Below are 21,576 nucleotides of genomic sequence, written 5' to 3' on the forward strand. Positions count from 1 at the left end.
TTGCGCAACATGACCCCCTGCAGCCCTCACTCCATCTTTCCTCACATGTGAGTAATTATCGTCATGCTGCTGACAGGGGGAGTGGAAGGGAAGATTGGGGAGAGACAGTGGGCTGGAATGTTATCATTGCTCAGTAAATCTGCCTGCTACATTAATAATGCAGTGGTGTGTGTGGGGGACGTTTAGAGAAGCAGATAAGATGCAGCTCAGACTCTGGCTAGTGCCTCAAAAGCACCAGCTAAATTTTGCTATTAGGAGTCAATTATTGCCCTGCGATGGACTGGCGACCTGTCCAGGGTGTATCCTGCCTTCTGCCCGAAGACTGCTGGGATAGGCTCCAGCACCCCCCCGTGACCCTGACGGAGAAGCGGCTTAGAAAATGGATGGATGGAGACAGTTATTGCCCACAATAGCAAAGACATGCTAAACTTATCTCACTCATGGATCATTTAAACAAGTATAGAACTTCATTACAGTTGTGGTATTGAAATTTTCTCAGGATATATTACGTGCGTTTGTCTAAGTAGAAGCGAAGCTATTTTTAGTTTGAGTTTTCTCTTATATCTTTGTTATTGATCGACTTCAAAACACTAAAAAAAAATAGGTGATTATGTGCATCTCCTGTGTGATATTTTTGCAGGGGATGTGCAGTTCAGAGAAAAGAATGTTAGATAGCCAGGTAGTTCTTCATTTTCTGAGCAAACTTTTAGTTTACAAGAACAAAGGGATATTTTATGTTAATTTACCTCAAAAACACTAAATCAGCTTCTGCCCTGTTCCTTTTTTTCCAGAGTAGTTGAACTCTGTTGGAGAGCTCTTAACTCTAAAAACTCTAAACAGATATAAAATGTATATAAGCTCTCGTATGTTTGTGGACCATTCTACTGAGTTAGGTTGAACTGTTGAAAAACAGAAAAAAAACTAAACAAACAGTTTAGTATTCAGACCTTGGAAAAGCATTTTCTGCAATTAAATAAACTTCAATGAAAACTATTATGGTTTTATGTGTGTACGGCTGTTCCATTCAAAATTCACTAAAATGGTCACTACAGAAACAAGTGATAAAGTTTTGAAAGTATTATGATTTGTTTTGTTAGTGGTGAAATGGAATGTTCAATCATTTAGTTTAATAAAATAATATAGTTAATTTATATGGTCACTCAAAGCAAAAGGGTTTTAGTCTGAAGTCCAAGGCAGTTAAAAGTCCAGGTGTGTTTGGAGCTCTGGCTTTAAATCAGTTTGGTAGAATGAAACATATACATATATATATATATATATATGCTTAAAACAGCTATATGGAACCATTAACACTCACTAATCAGCATTCTTCAGAACTTTTGAGGCACCTTTTTTCAAAGTTGATGATTAAAGTCCAGTAGAAATGTTTCTATTTTAAGCTATATAGGTCCCTTACAGAAATAACAGTAAAGTGCCTTACTTTGATCAGGGTGCAGCCACCTGCTGTTAAAGAGGATCTCCAGCCATTAAAAATGCACCCTTTACTACATGCCTGCTCACCTCCTACAGCCACAGAATTGTCTAGAGTGAGTTTTTGCAGGTTAAAGGGCAAGAAAAACCTCCTTCTGATGATGTATCGTAAAGGTGGGAGGAACGTTTAACAACCTACATGCAGTTTTAGGTGGATACTTGAGGGTGGGCTGTTTTTAAAATGGCCCCATCCCAGCTTGATAATGCAGCAGGAAACTATATATAGCTGCTCCTAGGAAGCCAAGCCTACATCATTTCATACAAATCTCATGTCTCCTACATCATGTTAGTCTTGAGATTGGTGGCTAAGCTGCCAGTCAGGAGTTTTGTTGGGGAGTTATTGAGAAAAGTTGTGTAATTTTTAAGTGAAAGATCTCTGAAAGGCACAAACAGAAAAAATTGTGAACTGTGTCAAACCACTGAGGCCGAGGGGTGCAATGCTGCAGTGTAGAATATTACATAACATGAACAATAACGCTGCTTTGGCTGACCACGTATGCGTATGTTTACTTATATAATGTTCTGAAGTTGCTTTGTGGCATTTTTGTGAAAGAGCAGCCATCTCTATGATTTGTTTGGGTCTTTGCCTGGATTTGAATAGGCCATAAATAGAGGTGTGTGGGTGTGCATATGTGTGCGCGATAACGTGCGTGTTTATGTGAGTGTATTGTTGCTTGTTCTGTTAGCGGTATCTGTTTGCTCATGGTTATCATGCCTCCACTCAGCCGAGACAGCATGTAAATACTGGCAAATGTGTGCTGCTATGCTACAGCAGCTACAAGAGTGATTAAGCCTTTAAAATAGAACGCAACACCACTCCTGAGCCCTAACAGTTTATCTAAGAAGCTGCTCACAGCTCTAGCAGCAGGCTGTAGTCCTGGGCAGCAGCTCACAAACTCTGTTCTGTTGTAAATCACAGTGATTGTGAGGCACTGACGGATGAGCTTGCTTAAGCTTGTTGCATTTTTGAGAGAGAGGGTAATTATAAGCTTATTGATTTGGTGTTATTTCTGGAGCAGACTGAGCATTCATTAGATTCTGTTGTCATATTTGTTCATGTTAATATGCAGGTTGGATTTTTTTTTAAAGTGACTGTACTATAACCAAATACATATATTGTAAACTTCCAGCTTTGATTCTTCACCAATGGGGATGCCAATTTGATGCCTGTTGAAATCAGTCAGATATCAGCAGATAACGCTGGATTGGAGATCGAAGGATAGAAAGAATTAATCTGATCACATTTTGTAACAAGTCCAGCATGAAATATGGTAATTTGTTATATTGTAGCATAACAAAAAAGGGATCTTAATTGGGTCATGTGGTAACAACAGCTGCATGTAGTGTAAAGTAGCATATGAAGAAGTGGCTGCTAAGCATTATACAGCAATACCACGATCACCACTGTGGCAGATGTTTCTGAGAGGACTGAGAGAAAGTCAAATCAAAGTCATGTGACTTTCTTCAAGCACTTCTTTGAAAATATTTTAAATATTTTTAAGCACTATATATTTGTACTTGTACTACTAATGATGATTAGTAGTAGGCCTAGTGGTTTGTGGTTAGAGAAGACCTTCTGGCCTCTAACATTTCGCCCTGTCATCTGGAAATTGTAAGTTTGATTCCCAGTGATGGCTGAAAATATTGGTAATTATTGGCACGTTACCTATAATATTTTTGGGTTGTCAGTATTGGCCGGTATTAAAGACCATGAGATTTATCAGTCAGGCTGTAATAAGTACATCCTGTCTGTTTGCTCATGTAAACACACACTGCATGCATACACAAGCCATCAGACAGACAGCAATCTTAGTCATGAGGAATGTCACAACCCAGTACACACTCACCATTAACTGCTACAAAGTGCCTCCCTTTCTTCCAGGCACTTTGTAGAAGTAAAGTGTGCCTGTGCAGGTGGCTTCAGTGAGTATTCTCTCTAGTCTTTCTCTGCCTGACGTGTGGTTGAAGATTTCCAGCTTCATAGTTTTTTGTAGGGTAATCCCTTGCCAACACTATTAAAAGATGGTTCTTTAGGGGTTCTTTAGTAAAGGGTTCTCTATAGAGTCCAAACTGATTCGTCTGTTATGATGTCAAGGCTAAATTAATCCATCTACACCACATTCATCATCTGAAGAACCATTTCATGATGCAAGAACCCTTTAGTCATGCAAAGGGTTCTTTGCATGACTAAGTGTCTGTAAGGTTGTATATAGAACCATTTTCTTTACTAAAGAACCCTGTGAAGAACCATCTTTTTAAGGGTATAGATTTAATGTTGCTTGTGTGGGCATATAGTATATACATATACAAAGTATGTGTAGTGAACACTGTGTCCACTCACTGTCCACCCTATCAGACACTCCTACCTTGTTGGTCCACCTTGTAAAAAACATTTGCCCATCTGCTGCCGCACAGTTTGTGTTGGTCATCCTCTAGTCCGTTATCAGCAGTCACAGGACGTTGTTAATTGACAGGTTTTGGTTGGTGGACTATTCTCAGTCCAGCAGCGACGCTAAGTTGTTAAAAAACTTCATCAGCACTGCTGTGTCTCATCCACTCATACCAGTGCAACACACACTAACACACCACCACCACCACATCATTGACACTGCAGTGCTGAGAATGATCCACCGCCCAAATAATACCTGCTCTTGACCACTGAAGAACAGGGTAAAAGGGGGCTAACAAAGTGGCAGAGAAACTGATGGACTACAGTCTGTAATTATAGAACCACAAAGCACTTCCATGTGGTAAGTGGAGCTGATTAAATGGACAGTGAGTATAGATACAAGGCACATATACCTAATAAAATGTTTGGTGAGTGTGTTATTGTGACTGCCAGCAGAATTCTTTCTGAAATGTAAATAAACATATGTAAAAAATTAAGACAGTATGATAAACCATGAATATCAAAAAATCACAGATGGTCAGTTATTAAACAGAACGACCATATGATGCCATTCATTCCTGATTAACTTAAGACCTGAAACAGTGAAGTAGTTTCCTATAAAAACATCCTGTTTCCATGGCCATGCCTTCCTGGTCACCATTTTCTCCAGGCCCCATTGTTACCTAAAATATTAATGCTTAAGCAAGAGGGCTGAAGGAGGAGACATGAAATTTTGATCCATTCCTTCTCTTGCTGCAAATAGTTGCCAGGCAGAGAGCACTCACCTCAACATGTGTGCTTGGTGAGGCCTGAAGAAAAGCTCTGTAGCTTTTAGCACCATCAGTCTCATCCCTTCCAGAAGAGAGAAATGTGGTGAAATGAACATGTATGGAGCTGCTACATGGCTTTCTGAAGCAGGTTAGTTAGCGACGTAACCCCAACATCAGCACAGTTCAGCTTTTCCTGAGACTGCTTTGGTGTTCCATTCCATTCTAGAGAAACCTACAGAATCGGAATCGTTCACAGATAGGAATGAGGTCCACCTCTATATATGTGTGTGTGTGTGTGTCTCTCTCTATATATATATATATATATATATATATATATATATATATATATATATATATATATATATATATATATATATATATATATATAAAATCTGTGTGTCTGAGATATAAAAAAAAGTTGTGGTCTAAAACACATTTTTAAAAATTTATTCATGAAAACATATTTTTACTACTGTTTTTGCCAGTGTACCATTATTAGATTACATATTTTAAACCCACTGGGGTTTGGGATTGGAAATAAAATGGCTTTAATAGTGTTGTGGACATCATGACCCTTGGTTCCTGTCTCCACCACTGGAAAGAAATCTGCTTCGGTAAACTTCTCTACATTGAACCATTTCACACCAAGGTGCTTTGAAGAATTTTGTTTGCTTCTCAACCACTGAATTATACAGAAATTTTGAAAAATAACTAGAATCCTCCTGTGCGCTCCCTTTTCTGCTGCCTAGGTGGTACTGCTACATTGATCTATGTATAGAGATGTGTATGAGTCAACAGAAAACGACGATGATCTTAGAACCTTTTTGAGTGTCAAATTGTGAAAAGGGGGGTGTTTTAACATGTAAAAAATCATCCAGATACTTCACCATTCTTGGTTAACTAAGGGCATTAATAGTTTGATGTGTTTGTCTTAACACTAGTAATCCAAAGTGTTGGAGGTAAGAATGTTTTGTGTATTGAATAACAGATTAATGGCACATTCCTATTGTAATGAGTCCATATTGCTAATTAGTGTGAAACGCTCATCATGTGTTGAGTCAGGTGGTACATACGCAGTATGTAAACCCCACAGCTGGAATGAAACCTTTGCCACTCTTGATGCATCGTCTTGATGCATGATGAGTTAAATAGAAACATAAATAAATTGTTGGTTTCATCCTGTTTCCTAAAGCTCGATAATTTCGAGGGCAGAGATTTACGCCACTAGCATGCATAAGATTAGCATCAGTAGCTGAGGGAGGAATCTTGCAGACTGTTTTACTTGACCGTTCTACAGGGGGTCGCCGCTTAATAACCTTTTTTCAGACTTCACACTAAGCGTATTTAGCAACCACCTGCATATTCAGCGGATGTGCAGTATTGTTGGATGCTTCTGTCAAAATGACCTGTCCGCTAGGTGTGTACGGTGTGTGTTAGACGGGCAGGGCTGTGTGCAGTGCTGGCGCTGGACAGGCTGGCACTGGGCCGGCGGAATCGATTCGATACGGGCAGCAGCATTTTTAGCCACATATCTTCCTCTCTCCACGCACTCCACAATAGATCTATTGTGGTGCTGAGGACCATGCCCTTTAGTGTGATGAGGACCCTTATTGTCCCTGTTTGGGGGGAGGTTACGGAGGGTGAGGGGTGTAGAGTGAGAGAGAGAGAAAGAGAAAGGCTCTCAAACTTTTACTTTATCTTAGACCCATGAGTTTTAAGTGTAATTGATGGATTTTGCTCTGCTAGTGTTCTGTTAGCGCTCTCTCTTTTCTTTTCTCTTTGCCAGACCCCATCACTGTCTCTGGTTGCTGTCGGTGTGTCAGTAAGAGCTGAGAGTGATGTGGTTTAACAAGGCGTCACATGGTACCTTCTTTTTTGGTTGTTTAGTTGGGTTTTTTGGTTGAAACTTTTTCAAACCTTCAGTTTTCAGATCCACTGGAGAATCGTCCTCTTATAGAATGCATCATGTCTTCAGCATATCTGTGCTTCCTTTGACTAACATCAGAGTTCAATATGAGTTAGGCCTTCAACAGTTAGTTGGCAGTTGATTAATCAGCAACAAGTCAATTATATGAGTAAGTCAGTGCATTGTTTACTTAACTCTTATAAGTTTAGAACTACTACAGGGGGCTTGGCTGTACTATTCAAATATAATTATTAGGGACTGTCAAAGTTTACACATTGATAATTGAATGATTTACAGTGCAATATTTTAACGATGTTAATGCATTTTCCTGGTTTAACCCTTCTAGCCATCTATAGATCTCATGTGCTGTATATTGGCTGTGATGGAATCCATGATTATAACCCTTTCACTCAAATATTATTTTTAATGCAATACCTTCAGCAGAGACAGGAGATATACTGATCAATCAATGAGCAGCAAACTAACAAAAGTAACAGCAAAGTGGAAAGCACAAGCTTGCCTTTACAGCCTCCACTGTAACAAGAAGCCATGAGCTGCATCAGCAAAACAATAGACTAAATTCACGGAGGAGCATGCAGCAACTGTTGCTCTCACTGGGCATAGGTGATGAAGATTGGAAGCTGCATTCACTCTCTGGGAACCACTTTTTTTTTTTTTTTTTTTTTACGTTCAGATTCATGTGAACTGTGAATTCAGAAGATGAAAAATAATGTTATTGAATTATAGCAACTAATAAATACATTCCAGTGATGCTCATTTTGTCCTCTTATGTAGCTCTAACAAAGTGCACTGCTTTTTAAAAGGAGGGAAAATATTTCAATAATATATATAACATGAGACCCTTATTAGTCCCACAGTGAATCACCACATACACGGTAGTGAACACACACACTAGGGGGCAGCGTGCACACTTACCTGGAGCGGTGGGCAGCCCTATCCACAGCACCTGGCGAGCAGTTGGGGGTTAGGTGCCTTGCTCCAAGGGCACGTCAGCCTTGTCCTGTTGGCTCTGGGGATTGAACTGGTGACCTTCCGGTCACAGGGCTGGTTCCCTAAACTCCAGCCCATGACTGACCCCAGTAGGTCAGATAAGTGCCATTAATAACAATTGCTATAACCATTTGACAGTCATAGTAATTATCTAGTTACATATTTAATTATGTAGTTAGTGTGGATGGGTAGGCATCTTTGAATATTCAAATTGTCCTGAAAGTGTAAAAGACCATATGGTTCTTTTTCCAGATCTTCCTTTTTTCATGATGCATGTTGTTGAGAGTGAGCAAGACCATATGCATGTTTGAAAATATTGGAATAAGTGTGTGTGTGTGTGTGTGTGTGTGTATGTATGTATGTATGTATGTATGTATGTATATATATATATATATATATATATATATATATATATATATATATATATATATATATATATATATATATAGTATTATTTTAACATTTTTGTCTTACCACATAAAATATTGTTTTATTGAAATGCCCCTCCCTAATAATTACACAGAGAATTGCATTTACGAGCATTAGCTGCACTGTAGATGTAGAGCTATTAGCACAGACTGAATGTTGAATGATGATGATGGCAAACGGAGAAGAATTAAAAAGGCATCATGGTTTGATTAGTTCATTAATTGAATAATACTTGTTAGATTAATGGATAATAAAAACAGTTCTCAGTTGCAGCCCTAGTGTGAATTAATGTTTAGCATGTGATGTGGAAATGAGGCTTCTTGCTCTCATGCTACATAACCTGATTAGAACTGACACACTTCCAGACTGAAAGTGTTGTTCATGTACTGAGGGGAGTGTGTGTGTGTATGTATGTATGTATGTATGTATGTATGTATGTATGTATGTATGTGTGTGTGTGTGTGTGTGTGTGTGTGTGTGTGTGTGTGTGTGTGTATATATATATATATATATATATATATATATATATATATAATACTCATGCTGAATCTTTCTCTCTCGCTCTCTTGCTTGCTCGCTCTCTCTCTCTCTCTTGCTTGCTCGCTCTCTCTTTCTCTCTCCCCCATGTCTGTGGGAGGAAGTAGTGGGTGGTCAGGTCGTGAAAATTTGAAAGCGCTTGGTTCTGTTCTATTCGTGGAATGTGTGTAATGCTGTGTTTGTCAACATGCTAATTCCTCCAGTATAAAATGCTTCCACCCCTCCTGAACAACTCTGTGTGATTAGCATGTGGTGTGTTAGGTTGGGTAATATTTTTATATTGTCGTTAACACGATAAATTGTCACAGTGCTTTCTTTTTCCTGAGTATTGTGGGTATCATCAATACATTAAGAGCACTGAACAGTGTCATGTTTCTTTAAAAAAAAAAGGGCATATTTAAACCAGTTATTTTGAGCCTGTAAAGAACAACAACCAGTTCAAGCCAGCGTTCCTTTGGATTTTTTGTCTACTAGTTTTAGGTCCAGGGAATAGTGGGTCATACATGCAGGCATGGACAAAAAGCGCTGAGAGCAAAACATTAAGTCAAAAGAAAAAGGTTAAAGAAAGGCGTGGAACAAAACTCACATTCTTTTAAGAATTTGGCAAAAGTTTAATTGTATGACTTTGATTTACTCAGTCTATTTAGAGCAAATCAGGAAAAAAGTCTTCTTCTTATCTGAGGTGAGAAGGATATAATCATGCATTGTATCTAATCATTCATTAATAGCAGGTGCTTCTGGTTTGACACATTTCCCTATGATCAGCCTCTCGTGCTGATCATTTTTGTTCCTCATTTCATATGAAATATTCCCCAAATATGGACTTTTAAGTAGGAGGGGGCAATATGACAGTTGCTATTGTAAATATTCTATTCTCAGTATGTCATTGATATCATCAGTGAAAAGTTTAAGAAAAATCATTGTTTTCACAGTTTTTGAGAGCATTCTTTAAATATGACACTACTGGTTCACTGCTGAAAAAAAAGCAGATATCATAACACATCTTGATTATGTTTACATGATGCTGTGCTACTGCGATTACATATCTGCATCGTTAGCTACTTTATAAAGTTGAATTTTATAAAATATAGCTATGTACATTGAAATTATTGGATGTTGGCATTGATTCGGAATTCCCATATTGGTGCATCCCATATATTTACCTGTAAAGATTCAAAACTTCAGAAGCCTGTATTTTAATAATTTAAGTGTCCTTTTCAACCCACAAATTATTCTGTCAGATACCAGTTTTAACAAGCATTGGGTTCACAGCTGTCTATGCTTTCACCCTATCATTTGGAGATTGCTATTAGTTCTTATGTCTGTGTTAGGGACAGTCTTCAAAATAACAGAAATAGGTATAACAAAGCAGCCGTCACCTAGACGCTGGTTTAACCGTTCGCCACGGTTCTTTGCCATACAGCTGCCTGAATAATAGGGTTCTCTTACTGGCTCAGGCTTGACATGTACACACTTCACACTGGTCTAGAACCCTGAGCTTTCTGTGATGGCACCCATATCACAGGGCACGATTATGATAAACATCTTGAACTCGTCTGCACACGTCTCTTTGCTGACTCTCCATTCATTTGCACATCTCTTGCTTTTGTTTCCTCCTCTCTCCTTGTTTATCACTCGCATAATCAGCCAAATGTCTGACCTTCATTGTTTTGTGTGCGATGCAGGCCTGCAGATAAAGCTGAGTGTTTGATATCAGTGCTGGATAAAATCTTAATGCCCTACTTTATATGATCTCACAGAAGGTTGGAAGTGACACAGGCCCATATTTATGAAACATCTCAGTTTAAGGCTGCTGGTCTGGGATCAGATCATCTCTTAAGGTCTGTGTTCATAGGGAAGTGAAAGTCAGAACTGCTCTTAGGTCAGTTCTCCTGCTCTGAGTTTTATGAGTATGGATTTTGCAGGTGTAATCTCTGGTTTCATCAGCTCTGCATCTCAGCATGAGTCTCCAGGAGAATTGTCTAAGGATCTGTCCAAAAGGCCTGATTTTTGAGTAAAAGTCAACTAATAGTTCTCCTGCTCTCAAAGGCTATATATCAGCCAATGAAGGGCTTCTGAAGAGGTTAATTAGCTGACTCTGCAGTAAGATAGATCTTCAGGATCAAGGTTGATGACCATTGGTCTACATCTTATTCAGAGTTGTACAGTTAAGTGTAAGCTGTTTCCATCAGATCACTGGCATTGTCCCGGCTAACCAGTAAAACTACAACTGATTAGTGGTTTGGTGGATGTGCAGGGGGCTGCCCTAAGTTTTAGTAAAATTAACAATGTTTATCTCTGATTATAAATTCTTTATAGTATATCAATTTTGTGTGTCTGTGTTTTGTTTTGCAGAATTTGTCCATAACTGCAGCACCATGGGCTGTCATGATCACTGCTCCATCACCCCCTCCGGACCCAAGTGCTACTGCAGGAATGGCTTTGAGGTTGGAGAAGACGGCAAGGCCTGCAAAGGTGAGTTCAGCCTCAGTTCACTATGCAGATATAAAGCAATATTTCACCTAGATATGACCGATGCTAACAGGCCTTCAGTAAGTACAATAAATGCAAACTAGTGCGTGCCTCTGCTGTACGCACAAGCTTATGATCTGGACTGTGAAAGGCTGATACAAGCTGTTTTCAGATCTTGCGTATTTGGGAGAGGAAGCCTTTAAGACAGGGTGTCTCAACCACTGGGCCCTTCTGGAGGTTCTCAGGCTTATACTGAGGGAGAGCCAGGAGCCAGTGGTCTGTAGGGGTTGGTGATGGCTCTTCAGTGAAAAAGTATTTGACTGTGTTATGCTGACTGAGTGTGTGTTTTGTGCTGTAGATTTTAATGAATGTGCAGTCTATGGCACGTGCAGTCAGACGTGCATGAACACTGATGGCTCCTACACCTGCAGCTGTGTGGAGGGCTACCTGCCTCAGCCGGACAACCGCTCCTGCAAGGCCAAGAATGGTATGCACACATACACGTATAAGAATAATCTTTCTCTGTCCTCTCTGCATTTTAGTCTCTGTGGCATGCTTATCTATCTGTGTAATCAGGTCAAATGTTAATTTCATTATTTTTTATGAAATTAAATTTGCATTAGCAGTGCACATTGCATTATTGTCCTTGTAGTTACTGAAATGTAAGCTTTAGGATATTATAAGCCTGAAATTTTAAGGGGTTAATAAGAGCCTTGAGGCTGAAGCTTATGCATGCTAGAACACTTGTTTAAGTTAGCTTAGTTAGGTGTACATTTATAGCAGCCTGAAAAGGGAATTCCACCTATTTTCCAAAATATCTGTATAAGTAAATGATTAAGTACAAAATCTACAAAGTTCTTATTTTAGGATGTTTTGACTTGAAATAGTTAAGTGTAGAGAAATGTAAAATGTAATTATGCCAACATTTTGTAAAATAAAAAATAGATTTTCCCTTTAACTGGGAGTTAACAGTTGCTAAATAATAACAACATGAAGATAAATGAGTCACAAGTCTTGTCCCTGTAACTTTTTCCTCTGTGTCAGAAAAAAGTACCAAAATAGGCTTCAACATTAACAGTGTAGGTGTGTGAAAATGCTATGTTCAGTGATTATCTGAGAATACTTGGCAAATACTATTGGCAGACTACTTACCAAATGTGATGATAAATGAATCTGAACTAAGATTATACGCTGTAAAAACAATTAACGATTAAAAGCTCTTTACCCTCCAGATAAGTTATAAGTGACCTGCTCTCTTTTCTGCTCAGACCCCGTGGACCGTCCTCCATACCTTCTCATTGCCAACTCCCAGAACATCCAGGCAACCTCTCTGAATGGGGCCAACCCTGTCTCCATCGACACTCGCAAGACCACCGCTATGGACTTCATCTATGCTGAGGAGACGGTCTGTTGGATCCATGTTGGGGACACGTCCAGCGGCACACAGCTCAAGTGTGCCAAATTCTCCAATGCTAAGAGCTTTACTGATGAGAGAACAGTCAACATCTCCCTCAGCCTTCATCGTGAGTACCAAAACCACACAGACACAGCTCTGTGTTTAAAGTATCTGGCCAGGTGGTCCAAAACAGAGATGTGTCTAGGTGCATCATTCTGAAGGTGGAGATTCAACTGCATTTTGGAATATTACAGTTGATTATAATTGATTCCAATAATAATGAAGGATATGTTTTACAATTCTCAAGCTTTTTTGAGCAAACAAAAATCCAGATACTACTAAATCCAGATCCTCAGTCTCCTTTCTGTTTGATTCTGCTCATTGACAGAATTTGTCCATAGCAAATCTATGAGGCAAGAAGTGCTGTAGGTGTGGCTAATGCAGTCACAATGTCTTTTGTGACTGATTTAAAATTATAATGTTGCTGAAATGTTCTCTACTGACAGCAGTGTGACCGTATGCCACTTCTTGGTTAGACTGGAAACTGTGAGCATGTTAGGGCAATATGAGTAAAATGTATTCAGAAGACTGTGAAATGGTTATTTCAAATGAGTTGTTCAAAAAGTAATTGGTAGCCAAAAGCATTAAACTAATGTTAAAAAAAACTCCATCATTCCAGGGTGTCATATTATACACATATTCAAAGTCAAGTTGTCCTACTGTAGTAATTGGCAGCCTAGCATATCTTACTTGAACTATGTGGCTGTATTATTTATGAAGATGCAATGTTTGGTACACGGAATAAATGGATTGTGCTGACTTGGGTTAAACATTTGGGGTGATGGGGTGGTGTGGCTATGGCACATGAGTAGGAATTGGGGGTTAAATATTTATAATAAATGATTCATTTATCTTGTTTGTGTTATTTTACACTTTATGTAATTATACTGAGTTTATTAGAAGTTATGTACTGATAGCACTTCTCAGTCTTTTTGCTAGTGTTGGAGGGCTCTACCTCTCCAACTTAAGTGTTGTCTCAATTCATTCCTGTAGTTGCTGCCTATGGCCACCTATTAATTGAACCAAAATAAGCAAATTGGTTCACAGTAAATTAAAGAAACAAGCTGAAATTTATCCAAACCATTTTCAGGTGTGAGATTTATGCAACTAGATCGAAATATTTAGTATATTGAAGCATTATGTGCTTAGCAGAGACCTTTCCATCAGCAATGGTCTATGAAGATACTTACTAACCACTCCCAACTTTAATAACATCTACTTTTTTCTTCCAAGGACTTTGGTTCATGACCCTTGTTTTCTGGCATTAAGCCTACATTCACTTGTTAGTGTTGTATTTCTAGCTATGATTGCTTAAGACAACAGGCAAAGCTAGATTTGTCAGTCATATACAAACAGTTCTGAATGCTGTATATGTACTTTGCAGCTGGTGTCATGAATGGCTTCCAAGACCTGTTCCTGTTACCCAGCTTTTATATGCTGTGTTGACTGTAGAGTGGCTCTCAACTTTTAGATTATGATGTTGTTGAAGAGTTTTCTCACGCTGACTTGTTTTAGTACACTTAATCCCAGATTTAGCACTGAACCGTACAGGAAGTCTCACCCTTCAGCTGCCCGGGTTTGTGTGAGAGATGATGTACGTGTGTGCTCATCCAAACCGGACTGTTCCCTAAAACAGTTCCCTTGTGAAAGAAATGAGTCACATGCTGACATGGTGCTAAATCATACCTGCCTCTATGCCACAATCCACCGTTCCTGCATCTGTATGTTTCTAGAAGCAACAGAAACATAGACATACCTTGTCATTGCCATGTTGATACCTTATAACGTAAACAAAACCACATTTTACTGGTTCACTTTACATGGCATTCTTTATTCAATCCGAGAAATTTTGAAATGTGAAACTTGTGCTATTTCGTTGTATTTCCCTTGCAAATCTAGAGACTGTCAGGATTTGCTGCTTGATGCTGCATCACAACGTCCTGCCCCACTTGAATAACCATGCCCACTCACCCGGACTTATCGTTAAAGTTGTAAAACATGCATCTAATCAGGGCCACCAGAGTCATGGGAGCGAGTGGGCATTTGACCTACCACTTCTCGAAGTCCTGAGGTGATGAACCACCACTTTTTGATTTAGTTTAGTTAAAAAATAAAATCTCCACTTTCTCAACTGCACTGACCTATAGACAGAAAAACCTCATTTTTAGAACACACAGTAAAGCCTTTGCGATTTCATGCTTAGTAAGAGGAGCTGCAGCTCACTCATACGGTAGTAATATTTACTGCAATACACAAACTAATGCACTTGGCCAAAGTTTATTACACTGTGAATTTACTAAATGTCAGTTTGAATATTTCTTAAGGGGGCTCGTATCTGCCTTGTGCAATGCCTATCAATGTTTTACTTTAGTTCTGTCCATATTAAGGTGAGGGCACACCCATATTCATGTCTGCCACAAAGAACTGAACGGTGGTTTGGCAAAAATTGTGTGTCTCGGCCCACTTCTAGTGAACCTGGTTCAGTTTGCTGCTGTTGGGTGGACATATCTATGATGGTCAGCACCAAATGAGAGAATTCGTCACTAGCGCATGCTTTCTTAGGGCACATTATGCAGACAGGACAGCTCTACTCTTGTGGTAACAATTACAAATATTACAAAAGGTTCGTGCAGCACAAGCTGCTGTAAAATGTAGATGTGCAGTAAAATAATTGCAAAGATTTGCATTTGATTTTGGCACATAGATCTCAGAGTGTGGCTTTGGCCAAGCATTAGTGATCCAAATGGTTGAATTCAAATTAGTAAACCAGTCATAAAGATTTTCAATTCAGACAAATGTAACAGTAACAGAGTGCTTGCATCCCTGCAGACTTTCTGATCAACAAACATCCACATCATCCACATATGTAATTTGGTGCATCAGACAAAACAGCCTGATGTTCTTTAGAGATGTTAGACAGCAAATTTTGCTGAATTCAGATAAGCATAAGGTCAAAACAAGCACTTGCACTGTTCATGAAGAGGTTAATAGAGACATTATCTCATTGTCAGTGTCTGTTTCATCTTGTAATCAGTGGCTGTGCCATAAATGACTTATAAATGATGTAATTATAAATAATGTCAGATTTTTGAATGAGACTGATAATAGTAATTGTTTTATTGTTCCACTGTTCTGTCTATAAACAGAATAGACTTATTCTCTGTGTTTTGTAAGACCAATAATCTTATCAGACAAAAAAAATAAGATTAGTTGCCTTGATATGAGGTAATTTTGCTTGCTAAGATTTTGCTGTTCTCCACACCAGCATGCAGGCGTCATGCCATTCGGGAATGTGCATTTCACTCTGCCCTCTGAACCGTGCACTGTTAAGTAGTGTATGAAGTTGTTGATGTTTGACTGGATGCTCTTGCGTGATGGATGAGGCCTAAAAGCTCATTTAAACTAAATACTGGTTGGCGGGGCTCGAAGCCAGCCAAGACGTGACTCAGGGCTGCGGAAAGGTCACGGCTGTCTGAAACATCCCCCTCCATCCCTCCAGCCTTTCAACACAAACTCCACTCACACATGCACATGTACCCAGTGTGATGCGTGTTGAAGTTTCCTCGGGACCCAGCTAGCATTGCCTGTTTTGGAGCTAGTAGCTAGGCATAACTGTGACTGGGAATACAGTGCCCATCAAACGTTTACACACACCTGGTTGATTGTATGCATTTCATAGCCATTATGGTTTAAAGGCTTAAGCTTGAAACCTTGTAATTTCTAAAATTGATGCCTATTTCTCAGTTTATTTTCAAAACCATTACTCATTGTAAATTTTGGAGATTTTTGAGTGTGCTGGCACGCAACCTATGGGACAACATGTGGGTTGTACTTTGGACGCATTCCCCGAGTGGACAAATCTGATTATTGTAAGCGAGTTAAAGTATTTAATGAGAACTCTATTAAAACTTGTTGAAGGACGTGTTTTCTGAGGATGTGAGTGAATTATCCACTAATGACATCATATCTGTATCAGTATAATGTTGATTTTGCATTGAAACGTTTAGCCAGTGCCTGTAAAGGCATAAGGCATAGTTCGCGAAACCTGATCAACACTTCTCACTTTTAGATTGTTATTTTAGGCTTAACAGGATTTTTGCAAAAATCTTACATAGTGCAGTTTTTCACAAATATATAGATAGAGGGTAAAAATAGATATGTATAGAAATGTCACCTCCAGCAAGTATTCATTTAGATTTTTATTTGGAACACATTGTTGAAATACAGTCATTATATCTTCTTGAATACTGTGTGTCTTTTTAAAGGTTCGTTTTCAACCTACTCTATTGTCTTCTGCATTTGTATCATACATGCATCATATTTTGATAAATAAATCCACACATACATTGGAGAGGAGACCTGGATCACTATCCACTTTCCTGCTTTCTAGCAGTGGTCTTATGCTGGCACTGTGCTTTTAACTGCACAACTGCTCAGCTTTATAGGGGCTGAAGTATGTAGAGAAGGAAGGGTGAGAGAGCTGCAAAGAAACAGGGGGGAGATAAAAAAAAAAAAAAAACTTCAGTCTGTGTCTGATACTTGTGCCCTGATTCTTTGATGCCCTGATGCTGGTACACACACTGTAGCCACTCTTATTCTCTGCATACTTCATTCACCTACTCCACAATCATGCCATGAGTGTCCATCCCATTCAGTGCTATAAGAGAGGCAAGTCCTCTATATGCTGCAAACCGAAAGCAGCTCCTCTCCTATAGTACAGTACCACATTTTATTTAGTTTTTGTATAGGCTTTATTATTATAAACACTGTAATATTAGGTATATGATGAGTGTAGAATAAAACAAATCAGAGCAGTAGACTGAGCTTAGCTTGACTCTAGCTTTCCTTAAATATGGCTAAAAACAGAAGGAATTCACTTCTAAATTATTTCATGACATTTTTTCCCCCCAGATATTCTATTTTGTTTTGGTTAGCTTTACAGTGGACATTATAAATCAGCACATTTTCACTGCTAGTTTTCATCCATCCATCCATCCATCCATTATCTTCCGCTTGTCCGGGGTTCGGGTCGCGGGGGCAGCATCCTAAGCAATGAAGCCCAGACCGCCCTTTCCCCAGCCACTTCCACCAGCTCTCCAAGGGGGATTCCGAGGCGCTCCCAGGCCAGCTGGGCGATATAGTCGCGCCAGCGTGTCCTGGGTCTTCCCCGGGGTCTCCTCCCAGGTGGACTCGCCTGTGACACCTCCCGAGGGAGGCGTCCAGGAGGCATCCTAACCAGATGCCCGAACCACCTCAGCTGGCTCCTCTCGACGTGAAGAAGCAGCGGCTCTACTCCGAGTCCCTCCCGGATGACTGAACTTCTCACCCTATCTCTAAGGGAGAGTCCAGACACCCTGCGGAGGAAACTCATTTCGGCCGCTTGTATTCGCGATCTCGTTCTTTCGGTCATTACCCAAAGCTCATGACCATAGGTGAGGGTGGGAACATAGATCGACCGGTAAATCGAGAGCCTTGCTTTATGGCTCAGCTCTTTCTTTACCACAACAGACCGGTAAAGAGCCCGCATCACTGCTGACCCAGCACCAATCTGCCTGTCAATCTCCCGCTCCCTTGTACCATCACTCGTGAACAAGACCCCGAGATACTTGAACTCCTCCACTTGAGGCAAGAGCCTATCCCCGACCCAGAGAGGGCTCTCCACCCTTTTCCGCCTGAGAACCATGGTCTCGGATTTAGAGGTACTGATTCTCATCCCAGCCGCTTCACACTCGGCTGCAAACCGATCCAGCGAAAGCTGAAGTTCGCGGCCTGATGTCCCCAATAGGACCACATCATCTGCAAACAGCAGTGATGTGACCCTGAGGTCACCAAACCGGACACCCTCCATCCCTTGACTGCGCCTAGAAATTCTATCCATGAAAATTATGAATAGAATCGGTGACAAAGTGCAGCCCTGACGGAGTCCAACTCTCACTGGGAACGAGTCTGACTTACTGCCGGCTATGCGAACCAAACTCCAGCTTTGTTTGTACAGGGCCTGAATGGCTCGTAGCAAAGAGCCATGTACCCCGTACTCCCGAAGCACCTCCCACAGAATACCCCGGGGAACACAGTCGAATGCCTTCTCCAGATCCATAAAGCACATGTGGACTGGTTGGGCAAACTCCCATGAACCCTCCAGAATCCTGGAGAGGGTGAAGAGTTGGTCCAGTGTTCCACGACCAGGGCGGAACCCGCACTGTTCCTCCTGGATCCGAGGTTCGACTATAAGCCGGACTCTCTTCTCCATTACCCCTGCATAGACCTTGCCAGGGAGGCTGAGGAGTGTGATTCCCCTGTAGTTGGAACACACCCTCCGGTCCCCTTTTTTAAAAAGAGGCACCACCACCCCAGTCTGCCAATCCAGTGGCACCGCCCCCGATGTCCACGCAATGTTGAAAAGGCGTGTCACCCAAGACAGCCCCACAACATCCAGAGCCTTGAGGAACTCAGGGCGGATCTCATCCACCCCTGGAGCCTTGCCACCAAGGAGCTTCTTAACTACCTTAGCGACTTCGGCCTCAGTAATGGACAAGCCTATTCCCATGTCCCCAGACTCAGCCTCCTCACTGGAGAACGTGTCGGTGGGATTGAGAAGGTCCTCAAAGTATTCCTTCCACCGCCCAATGACGTCTTCAGTCGAAGTCAGCAGCACACCATCTCCACTATATACAGTGCTAGTGGCACACTGCTTTCCCCTTCTGAGTCGCCTGACGGTTTGCCAGAATCTTTTCGGAGCCGACTTAAAATCACTTTCCAAGGCCTCACCAAACTCCTCCCATACACGGGTTTTTGCCTTGGCAACAACTGAAGCTGCAGATCGCTTGGCCTGTCGATACCTGCCAGCTGCCTCTGGTGTCCCACAGGCCAACCATGCCCGGTAGGACTCCTTCTTCAGCTTAACGGCATCTCTCACCTGGGGTGTTCACCACCGGGTTCGAGGATTACCGCCCCGACAGGCACCAACTACCTTACGGCCACAGCTACAGTCAGCCGCTTCAGCAATGGAGGAACGGAACATGGCCCATTCTGAGTCAATGTCCCCCACCTCCCCCGATATCTGGTCAAAGTTCTGACGGAGGTGTGAGTTGAAGATCAATCTGACAGTTTCTTCTGCTAGACGTTCCCAGCAAACCCTCACTATGCGTTTGGGCTTGCCTGGTCTGACCGGCATCTTCCCCCACCACCTGATCCAACTCACCACCAGGTGGTGATCAGTTGACAGCTCAGCTTCTCTCTTTACCCGAGTGTCCAAAACACATGGCCGCAAGTCCGATGACACGACTACAAAGTCAATCATTGAACTGCGGCCTAGGGTGTCCTGGTGCCATGTGCACTTATGGACATCCTTGTGTTCAAACATGGTGTTCGTGATGGACAAACTGTGGTTTGCACAGAAGTCCAAAAACTGAACACCACTCGGGTTCAGATCAGAGAGGCCATTCCTCCCAATCACACCCCTCCAGGTCTCACTGTCATTGCCCACGTGAGCGTTGAAGTCCCCCAGTAGGACAATAGAGTCTCCAGGAGGAGCACTTTCAAGCACCCTTCCCAAGGACTCTAAGAAGGCTGGGTACTCTGAACTGCTGTTCGGTGCATAAGCACAGACAACAGTCAGGACCCGTTCCCCAACCTGAAGGCGTAGGGAAGCTACCCTCTCGTCCACCGGAGAAAACCCCAACATACAGGCACCGAGTCGAGGGGCTATGAGAAAGCCCACACCTGCCCGCCGCCTCTCACCATGGGCAACTCCAGAGAAGAATAAAGTCCAGCCCCTCTCAAGGAGATTGGACCCAGAGCCCAAGCTGTGTCTTGAGGTGAGCCCGACTATATCTAGCCGGTATCTCTCAACCTCGCGCACCAACTCAGGCTCCTTCCCCGCCAGTGAGGTAACGTTCCAAGTTCCAAAAACCAGTTTCAGCAACCGAGGATCAGAACGCCAAGGCCCACGCCTTCGGACACTGCCCGATCCACAACGCACCAAACCCCTACTACTGCCCCTCCCATTGGTGGTGGGTCGATGGGAGGTGCTAGTTTTCAGTTTAGTTATAATTTTAGTTAACTATAATAACCCTACAATACCCCAAAACTTAAGCTAGTAATTTTGAGCAGTCTCCTTACTAAGCTGCTTGAGGAGAGAGCAAGACATGTACGTGTACATGCAAAACTGCATGAAAGCAAGGATCTAAAACAGGAGGTGCATCTGATTATTTTAAGATTTTGTGTCTTATTTCATAGTCTTATTTTTGTGCCTTTAATTTTATTTTAATATGATGAAAATAGTCAAAATTACCCCTGAATGGACTTTCACAAAATGTCAGTCATTTAGATGTAATCAGAGTCATTTGGAGTGAGGTGGTGTGAAATGGTGCATTACAGACTCAGATTTCTTTAGAGGTGCTGATGGGAAGCAGAGGTCACAATGCCTTCAACTCAAGAATAGACATTTTATTTACTATCCAAAAGACCCAGTGCACTCACATTGTATGAAGTTGATGATGATGATGATAGGTGAATGTGAAAAAATAATTTGGCTTTGAATGCCATGCATGTCATTTTTAGGCCAAAACATAATCTCAGAACCTTTGTTCAGCAATGTCTTAGTGATTGGGCAGTGTGTTCATATCCATTTCATTTTCTATAACCAATCAAACTATCGCTGTAAACAATTCTGACTCTGTAACAGAACATTTCACATCAAACCACTCTGGCTCTTCAGTTTCTTTGCACGTTCACTTGCTGCCAGTGAGGGAAGCATCAGCGCACTGCCTCTGTACTATGTCTGTCCAGTATGCCCAGCTACATGCCAGGCAGACCAAAGGAAGCGATGACTTGGGCACTTTTTCTTCCAGCATGTGCATTTTTTTCTCTGCGTTGCGGAAGTGATCCCAGCTTCAGGGAAGAGCAGCTGGATGGTGAGAGTCGGCTCTGCTTCCCTTTTCTCAGTCTGAAATAAGACTAGGCAATGAAATGATGGCAACAACTTGTGAAAACAAACATTTTGGATTTCAGCGTTTGACTTGCAAAGTAGTGTTTGAGAAAATGCTTTTCACTTCAACTTCAGTCGTACACGCAAGCTCATCAAAACATGCCGTTCATGCTAGTCATGTGCATTTTA

At 41.2% G+C, this 21,576-nt stretch overlaps 1 protein-coding gene across 2 annotated transcripts in view; it reads left to right on the forward strand.

The window, feature by feature from the left end:
- lrp1ab (low density lipoprotein receptor-related protein 1Ab) overlaps positions 1–21,576 on the forward strand; it is a 189,255-nt gene that overhangs the window by 57,480 nt on the left and 110,199 nt on the right. For both annotated transcript variants that reach the window (XM_037540882.1, XM_017694300.2), the window contains exons 4-6: positions 10,886–11,005; positions 11,361–11,489; positions 12,271–12,525. In XM_037540882.1, the coding sequence (XP_037396779.1) occupies positions 10,886–11,005; positions 11,361–11,489; positions 12,271–12,525 (504 nt within the window). The remainder of the gene's footprint in view (positions 1–10,885; positions 11,006–11,360; positions 11,490–12,270; positions 12,526–21,576) is intronic.

The sequence above is a fragment of the Pygocentrus nattereri genome, chromosome 9, assembly GCF_015220715.1.
Source record: "Pygocentrus nattereri isolate fPygNat1 chromosome 9, fPygNat1.pri, whole genome shotgun sequence".
In the NCBI taxonomy this organism is placed as follows: domain Eukaryota; kingdom Metazoa; phylum Chordata; class Actinopteri; order Characiformes; family Serrasalmidae; genus Pygocentrus; species Pygocentrus nattereri.